The 10000-nt window shown below is 38.3% G+C and overlaps 1 protein-coding gene across 3 annotated transcripts in view; it reads left to right on the plus strand.

Moving 5' to 3' along the window:
- The window catches only part of LOC143024736 (uncharacterized), a 604673-nt gene that overhangs the window by 533972 nt on the left and 60701 nt on the right, over positions 1 to 10000 (plus strand). For all 3 annotated transcript variants that reach the window (XM_076183826.1, XM_076183828.1, XM_076183827.1), the window contains exon 5: positions 7341 to 7452. In XM_076183826.1, coding sequence (XP_076039941.1) covers positions 7341 to 7452 — 112 coding nt within the window. The remainder of the gene's footprint in view (positions 1 to 7340; positions 7453 to 10000) is intronic.

A 10000-nucleotide genomic window follows, 5' to 3' on the forward strand; every position in this document is an offset into this window, starting at 1 on the left:
AACATAAATCTTATGTTACATGTCACTTTCCCTAACTAGCACATCCTAGGCTAAATATCACTTTCCCCTAACTAATACATATTATGATAAATATCACTTTCCCTAACTAATATATCCTATGATAAATATCACACTTGAGAGATCCAGAATGGTAATAATCAAGGCTGAACAGTATTTAGTAGTATTTACTACATAATGACAGAACTCAGGCAGGTATTGGGGCAACGGACAACAATGCGAGGCCTTAGAGACAGGAGGGGGACGGGATTGTACCCCGTTGGTCTGAATTGTTTCGGAACAGGAGCGAAAGAAAGAGAGAAAGATTCAAGCTCGGCCCCTTTTATAGGTCACAAAAAGGGGGCAGAGCTTCGCAAGCTGGAACTTCAAGAGTAGGAACAGAAGCACGGATACCCAAGCCGGCTTTACAGATTTAAACCTGTAAACCATCTGGAGCACTACAGAAATTTTCATCACTCGGGTCGTGATAATATATATATATATATATATATATATATATATATATATATATATATATATATATATATATGTGTGTGTGTGTGTGTGTGTGTGTGTGTGTACACAATGTGCATGTGTGTGTAATCATCATCATTGTTGTTATTATTGCAATACTGTGGAGGATCAACTACTTGAAATATTAAATGAAGTAAAGTGCTTTCGTATATTCCATTTTCAATGCAAAACATTTTTCACTGAAGATTAAACAGACGAAAGTCTTTGATTTGTTCACTTAAGTTTGCAAATAATTAATCCTGGTCTATATGAACACATATTCCTAGTGTTTCCATTTCACACAATACTGTATGTATTTGTAACCTTTCTTTTTCTGTAAATTGTACATAATCTCTGGATCTCAAATATTTCTTTTAAGCAAAGTTTTGTTTCTTTTATCTAATACAACAGACCCCCCCCTTTTTTTTAAGGGGAGATGATGCACACATACATACATGTACAGTTGACCATACTTATAAATGTTACAATGATGGTGTCTTGTCAGCTACGAGAAGGTCGTATGTTTAGACCGTAAATTTATTATCTGAATGAGCCATTTACGACCTCGTAATTGTTCGATCTCAATAAGTACGAGATTTACAACAGCTTCACACAAAACCAAAATTAACGTAGTGCTTATAACTGAATCCAGTCGTGTATTCTTGTGTGTGTTTCCACACGCATGTATGTTCCTGTTGGTGTATGTATATATATGTGTTTTCTTACGTCACAAGAATAACATGTACACATGTACACAAGCAGACTCTCCTGACCACAGAACTGCCCACTGCACAGACTTTCTCCTCATTTGAGACCCTTGTCCAATGTACAAAGTCATTTAGTAATCAAAATCAGGATATACAGGATTGCCCAGGATATACAGTAATGTTCCTTCTCCTCCGTCCGTTATTCTCCCTCCCACCTCGTGTCAGACCAACATTTCTCCTGTTTATGCCGTTTTCTGTTGGAGTTGAAGGGAAAAAACTTCCCGCGACGCCATCAGTAACGACAACAATCGTCCCTTTTATTATTATTATTATTATTATTATTATTATTATTATTATTATTATTATTATTATTATTATTATTATTATTATTATTATTATTATTATTATCTTTCAGCTCATGTTTCTCCCTCTACTTGATTTCAACTACTCTTGTTGGTGACTGCTTTTCTTTTTCTTTTTTCTTCTTCTTTTTTTCTTCTTTCATTTTTTCTTTCTTTTTCTCCTCCTTCATTTCTTTCTTTTCTTTTTTTACTCTGTCTTCATCTTTTTCCATTTCTCTCTATGTCAGTCATTCTGTGTGATATTTACTCCGCAACGGAATTATATTTGGATAAATACAGGATTCGATTTCATTCCGCAACTGGATAAAAACTAAGATCTAAGATAATTGCTCATGTGCATCTGCATGATTCCACTATTTTTTCTAATATGCACAAGTCTGATACAATGATAGGATAGCGAGTGGAATTTGTATAATTTCTGAATGTCCGATATTATGCAGCATATTACAACTCAGAGGATAACTGTTCCGTTCTTTGCATTTTATCTATTTCATTAACTGACTACCAATACGTATGTTATTTTTATGCGTTTCGAAAAGAAATGATACACAATTTATGACACCGTTCTCAAGCGAAATTTACTGGGGTTTAGTAGCACTAAACAATATTTATCGGTTAATAATAAGAATGCAAAAAGTCGCATATTTTTGACCCCGTGAAATACTTTATAATGACTATATTCGTACTATAGAGAATACACTCATCTCCCGACCTTTGCGACATGACGTCACAGGAGGATCTTAACCAAAATGTTTTTTGCCCAAAATTAATTTGAAATCTTGCGTGTTGATGTTCGCCTTCTGTTGGTGAAATATCCTGGCCTTGGAACACGAATATACAAAATTTCGTCTTGTGCAGAACGTGAGAAGACTTAGAGAAATGGGCATAAAGACGATACGCTTCAAGATATCCAGTTCCCTTGCTGCTCCGCGGGAGACATCCACACTGTCAGTCATCGTTTTCCACAGCGCATCCACTTACCACCAATTTCCTCTCTCCACACTCACTCCTCAACTCCCCATCTTTATCTTTTTGTCTATCGATTTATCTATTTCTATTTACTCATCTATCTATTTATTTATCTATTCTAGTTTTCATTTCTATATTTCTTTTCTGTGAAGAATATGTTGGATTGTGCGACAGTCTGTTGGGATTGTATTCAGAACTAAGACTGAAAAGAAATCAGAGTTCCAATTTGAAATACATATTGATTACCTTCTTCATTCTGTTCCAAATGAAGTTTATTGGTTTCAGTTACATCCAAAGCAGTTGGGAGTGATCAAAAGCAGAACAAATATCTTTTCATCTTTCTCTCCGAGTTTGCCTAATTAATATTATTTAAGTTCAAAGAGAAACGTAATTAGTGGATCTTATTACCGAGGCAAGACCAGACGATTGATTTCAGCTATTTAATGAAATCGACAGACTAACAACATCCAGAGTGGAAAATGAACTGACACTGAAGCAGTAGCTCAGTTGGTACAGCTGAGGGTAACTTATCGCAGGTTCGAATCCCGCTCAGGCGGTCTTAAAAGCCCCGGCTGTAACTTTTTTTTTCTGGCTTCGTGGTTGCACATGTTCAGTGAATTTTATAACTGGCCCTGTATTGTACTGTCTTGGTAGAATGAAAAATGTTATGAGAAATAGATTTTTTGGGGAGTGAATGCAAAGAGAAGGTGGTTGTATTAAGGAGAGATTATACCCATAGAGCTGTATTAAACAGACACAAGAGGTGGAAGAGAAAATAATGTAAATTTATAAGTAGGAGTGTTTGGAAATTAGTATAACTTATGATAATGGATTCTGTGAGAAATATGGAGGTGAAGCAGGAACGAAAAGTGAGAAGAAAAATATAGAGGAAGAAATATTTATTCATTTAATTTATTTTTCCCCTAATGCTGAAGTCTTATGTATTTGAGAAATTCATTATAGAAACCTTCGTAACAAAATTGCCTACATTTAGAATTGTATGTTTTAAATCCTTTTGCGTAATTATTTGATAGAATATTAGTCCATTCAGTTTTACAAACTTACAGAAAATAAAAAATTCAATGATGTTACCATCGATTTTTTTTTTCAGTTTTTTCCTCCTACTTTTTTCTGTATTTTTTCGTCAACTTTTCCCGTCAACTGCTTGTCAACCGACTTTTTTCAATTGTTTTTCTAAAATAAGAAAAAAATGTATATATACATATTCTCCTATCTCCTCTACTTTTATGTAAGCACAATATTTGTTTATTTCAAATTCTAGGGGATTAAGTCGAACGTAACTGAATTTCTAGAATTATTTTTGAGGTATAATTTCAATAGCCATTTTCCTTTATTTACTATGATTATCGTTTGTGCAAAAATAAATGCAGAAAATTGAGTTTAGTGCCATGAAATGTAATTGAAAATAAACAAGCATAACGCGTTCGTTCTTCTTTTTTCGCATATATTTTTTGAAATCCTGATCTTGTTTTTATAATATTAGCATTGTTTGAATAGATTAAAAAGTTTATATTGAGACGATTTATATATATATATATATATATACATATATATATATATATATATATATGTATATATATATACACATATATATTTATATACATATATATGTATATATACATATATATATATATACACTTATATATATATATGTATATATATATATATATATATATATATATATATATATATATATATAATTTTTAGTTGCGACTTTGTACATGGATATACATATGTGTATGCGTGGTGTGTATGTGTGTATGTGATTCACCATGGTCTTGGATCACGTGTTGAAGTCATGATCGAAAGGTATTTTCCCTCCTGGAAGAGAGATCACACATAACTGATCTATGGGTAATGCTGTTACCTCACAGGCACACACACACCCAACTCCACGCCCACGAGAGTTGAATTAACGACTCGCAGCACAGCAATGCTGAAATGATTTCAGCCCTGGACGGGATTCGAACCCGGACCGCCGATCGAATCCCGCCCAGGGTTGAAATAATTTCAGTATCGCTGCGCGGCGAGTCGTTACTGCAACTCTCGTGTGTGTGTGTGTGTGTGTGTGTGTGTGTGTGTGTGTGTGTGTGTGTGTGTGTGTGTGTGAGAGAGAGAGAGAGAGAGAGAGAGAGACACGCACACACACACACACACACACACACACACACACACACACATACATATATATATATATAATATATATATATATATATATATATATATATACAGACAGAGAGAGAGAATGACGGTTGTTTGTGCACTTATGGAAGTGTACGTGTGAGTATATACATACGCTTGTGTGTGTATGTGTGTGTGTGTGTGTGTGTGTGTGTGTGTGTGTGTGTGTGTGTGTGTGTGTGCACGCGCGCGCGTGTGTATTCCCGCGCATCCGCGAACGCACGCAGGACTTTTTTTTTTCATTTTTCCTTTAAGTGCATAAACGCCTCCATGCCTTTTATCCACTTAAATAAAAGTGTACGAGTCTCAAGCTTGCCTGCCAGACTCACATTTACGATTTGGTTGCATCAGCGTATATTGCTTTTAACCATGTTTGTTGTGATGTGTGTTGGCGTGTCTGAAACCCTTACAGTCTCAATCTGCACTCTTTGTTTACATGGGAATACTTGTGTTTATGGACTACTCTTGCGTCTCTTGACTATTCTGAAACCAAATGCAATGTATAGAGTAGCGACAGCTGGGTGAGTGGTTTTTGTAGCTTAGGAACGGGGAGTGGATTTCATTGTATTTGAGTGGAATTGTGTGGATTTTCGTTTGGGTGAAATCTGTGCGATAAGGTGTCATCGTATGAAAGGTTCCTCATCTCGAACGTCTTCCTCCTTTTGTGATCCGTGTGTGTGTATGTGTGTGTGTGTGTGTGTGTGGTCATGGAACCTCAGCGATGAATCAAAGCGTCGGTTGTCAGTGATTATGATAATTTTATGCATTTTTTCCTCTAACCTGTGGATCTCAAGGTGTCCTATCCCACACGTACACACACAAACACGGGGGAGCTGGGTGTGTGTGTATTACCCATAGATCGGTCTTAAGAGCTCTGGCTCTCTTCCGGGAGGGAAATAGCTGTCGATCACGAGTCCAACACGTGATCCAAAGACCAAGGTGAAAGGTGAATCACAGACACACACACACACACACACACACACACACACACACACACACACACAGGTACTATGGGTCAAAGTGCCAAGGACTGTTAAGTTGTTTGTTGGTTCTTGTATTGATGTATTATTGTTTCTTTTCAGTGTTATTTACTTTTGATTTATCGTTCACTTCATACTGTGCCGTATTGCTTGTTACCATGTTGCTATTGACGGAATCTTTCTTATTACTTATGCTCAGTTTGTATACTGAACGTGCAGCACATCTGTGCATATTTTATCTTCTTTTGCTTTATATTATCTTGTTTTATCCTAATCTCTTTTATTCTATTTTATTTTGTTTTAATTTATTTTTTGGTATTTTTATGAGATTTGTTTTTGTTGGACATTGGCTGCCTGTTGGTGTATTGTATTTTTGTATGGCCAATAAGTCGAGAATTGGGACGTAATACATGTGGGATGTGCTGTACTGTACAAACTATTTTATTTTTAACTTATTTTGTTTTAATTTATTTTATTTTATTTCCATTCAACTTCTATTTCATCTTACATTTTCTTACTTTATTTGTTTCATCTTATTTAATTGTACTCTATTTTGTTTTATTTTATTCTATTCTCTTTTGTTCTATTTTTATTATAGACTTATTTTATTATCATTCTTTTTTATTTTCAACTAATTAGCCCTTACACACAAGGCGAGGTGGTTAGGCGTGGGATAGGCTCATCCTCACCCCTTGTACACTCACAACACACACGCCACTGTCTCTCTCTTCCCATCCAAACCATGCAAACATCACATCTTGTACCTTCCCCCAGTTTCTGGACATGTTCCTGACTGGAATGGATAATATTAAACATACTGGAATTCCAGAATGCTATCTGAGACTTGCAACGCCTCGCCGCGCTTAGAGCGACCAAAGCTTTTGTTGCTGCTCTTCTCATTGTGCATATATTACTTCGTTGGCCCTGGAACTTAGCCTCTAAGTTTGTTTAATTTATCAGTTATCGTTAACTTACAAGTAGGGTATTTAGTGTCTTTTAGATTAGCCTGTCTTCGGTGCTCAAATTAATAGAATATCTCTCTCTCTCTCTCTCTCTCTCTCTCTCTCTCTCTCTCTCTCTCTCTCTCTCTTTCTCTCTCTCTCTCTCTCTCTCTCCCGAGTGGGGTATTGAATGCTTCAGTTTTATGTAATCAATATAATCATTTTAGGGTCTTTATTGACACCCCTCCGGACCAGAGTTGCACAATATTATCTTATAATCGGAGAGCAATCTCCTCTCAGAGAAGAATGGTCATTATTATTATTATTATTTTTTTTTTTTTTTACGTCATATCCCTCCTCTCCGCTTCCTTCCTCAAATATCTCCTTTACCATCTAAATGATTTCACTTCTTCTTCGGGGCGACTTTGCCCCCAATAATAGAAGCGCTGGTTCTTGGAGGCGAAGAGAAGAAATGCAAAACTTTCTCTCTCCCTCTCTCTCTCTCTCTCTCCCTCTCTCTTTCTCTCTGTTTATCTGTCTCTCTTTCTCTCTATCTATCTATCTCTGTCTGTCTCTCTCTCTATGATGTAAGCTGTCATGTTGTGAACCCTCACCCCTAACTCCAGGTCGACTGACGCCGTAACGCGACTTATCTCTTTATCTCCTCAGCCAAACAGATCTCTGCGCTGGACGAGAGGCTGGCTTCCCTTGACCGCATCTTCGAACATCGGTTCGACGCCCTGTCGAGCCCCAAGAGACGTGGTGGATCTTCGGCGAACGTGTAAGTGAAGAAAATCGGACCTCTGTTCTGTCCAGTGATGCCATATAGGCGATCACTTCTTATATACAGTATATATATTTATATAATTTCTTTCGTTCTTTTTTTTTCTCGCAGAACTGTGTTCCTTGAATACCTTTTTCCTACTACTGTCAATTTCTACCTCTCTTTCCCTTTTCTTTTTTCTTTTTTATTATTATTATTATTATTATTATTTTTTTTTTTTTTTTTTTTTTTGGTCCACAACTTGTCACTTCTTACGTGACATGTGCATCTCAACTGATATTTTTTCTTTCCTTCTCTCTTCTCTTCCTCCTGATCCTCCTTCTACTCCTCTTCTTCCTTTTCCACCTTCTCCTCTTCCTCCAACTTCTCCTCCTCCTCCTCCTCCTCCTCTCCCACCTTCTCTTCTTGCAACTTCTCTTCTCCCAAATTCTCCTCAACCTCTTCCTCTACCACCTTTTCCTCCTCTACCTTCTCCTCTTCCTCCTCAACCATCTCCACCACTACTACCACCACCATCCTCCTCCTCCTCCCCCTCCGTATCTTTTCCTCCCCCTTTGTGTTCCCCCATCCGATCTTTATCCAATTATCTTCAGCAGAGCCACTAGCCGTCCTCCACCCTTCTTCTTCTTCTTCTTCTTCTTCTCGCTTGCAGGAGACCAAAAGAGCTTCTCGATCGGTCTGCTTACAAGAACCTCCCTACTTGACCAATTCCCATTCTTCCCCTCGATCTGAAGGTCTTCGATTTAAGAAATTCCACATTTAAGGGATATCTTAAGGGACCTCTATGAACAGACTCTTTGGAATATCAGGTCCCTTGGAATATGGACTCCCAAGAACCCGAAACCCCTAAAATCGAAATACTTTGCTTAAGGGATTCTGTTCTCTAACCTTCTGGGGACCAACTTAGGGGTGAATGAAATCGTCGGATGTCTAGTGATCACTACTAGGATTCAGTCTACCCAAACCTCTTTTCCCTCCCCTCCCATCCCTCAGAGTGGAGAGCCATATATACGACGTCCCTCTACTCTCCACACGATCTCGTCCTCTTCTTTCGTCTTTATTTTTGTTTTTTGTTGTTTTATTATTTATCAACTTATTCCTTTGTTGTTCTTGTTTTTCGGATCGTCCTCCTTTCAACCTCCACTTTCTTTTTTTTTTTTTCTTCTTTTTTTTTTTTTTTTAATCCTCTGACGGGGAGAACTTTAAGCTGAATCAAAACATTTTCTATCAGCCAGAACAAAATGCTTAAGTGTTCAAATCCAGATAGTTAGCCCAGGTGATTAAACCACTTCAGGTGAACCTCGTTAGCACGGTGGTTCTCTTTAGAGGCTTCGTTTTGGTTACCGCCAGGTTATTTTAGTCAGTCGAGTGGGGGATGGATGTGCATTGTCATGACGAAGAGACCAGCAGGAAACATTGGAGCTGTCCCGGGTTTTGCTCGCTTCCACCCTCTCCGAATCCATTCGTTCACCCCCTTAATCTCAATTTTTATCGTCCCTTTTCTCCATCTATCGTTCCCCTCCTTCCTTATTTTTTACTTCTTCTTCCTTCTTTTTTTCTTTCATATTCTCCCCTTTCACCTTCTCTCTTTGTTAGTGTCTGTTGTCCACCTATGACCCTTCACATTTCTCTTTCTCTGTTTTCTTTTTCTTCCTGTATATTCTCTCTTTCTTCCTCCAGTCCCCTCCCCACCTCTCTCTCTCTCTCTTTAGGTCTCTCCCTCTCTCGCTACACACACACACACACACACACACACACACACACACACACACACACACACACACACACACACACAAATATATATATATATATATATGTTTGTCCAATAATCAGGAATTTTATTTGAATGTTGGAACAAATTATATATTATCTTTGTTGAACTAAGAAAAAATATGACAAAGTATTATTTGGTTAAGCTCAATAACACTTGACACGGTAAACACACCGTGGTAAATACTTACGCACGAACACGCACGCGCGCGCGCACACACACACACACACACACACACACACACACAACTCAATGGCGCAGTGGTAGCGTTCGCGGCCGCCACTACGGCCGCCCGTGCTCGAATCCCGCCAAGGGCTGAAATAATTTCAATATCGCTGTGTTGCTAATCGTTACTCCAACTTTCCTGGGCGGGGAGTTGGGTGTGTGTGTGTGTGCGTGTAAGGTCACAGCAATACCCATGGATCGGTCATATATGAGCTCTGAGCTCTCTTACGGGAGGGAAATAGCTGTCGATCACTAGTCCAACACGTGACCCAAGACCAAAGTGAAGCGCACACACACGCACACACATACACACAAACACACACACACACACACACATACACACACACACACGACTCAATGGCGCAGTGTTAGCGTTCGCGGCCGCCACTGCGGCCGTCCGTGTTCGAATCCCGTCCAGGGCTGAAATAATTTCAGTATAGCTGTGTTGCTATTCGTTACTCCAACTCTCGTGGGCGGGGAATTGGGTGTGTGTGTGCGTTTAAGGTCACAGCATTACCCATAGATCGGTCATATATGAGCTCTGAGCTC

Source organism: Oratosquilla oratoria, chromosome 4, assembly GCF_046742065.1.
Source record: "Oratosquilla oratoria isolate Oo_2021 chromosome 4, ASM4674206v1, whole genome shotgun sequence".
Taxonomy (NCBI): domain Eukaryota; kingdom Metazoa; phylum Arthropoda; class Malacostraca; order Stomatopoda; family Squillidae; genus Oratosquilla; species Oratosquilla oratoria.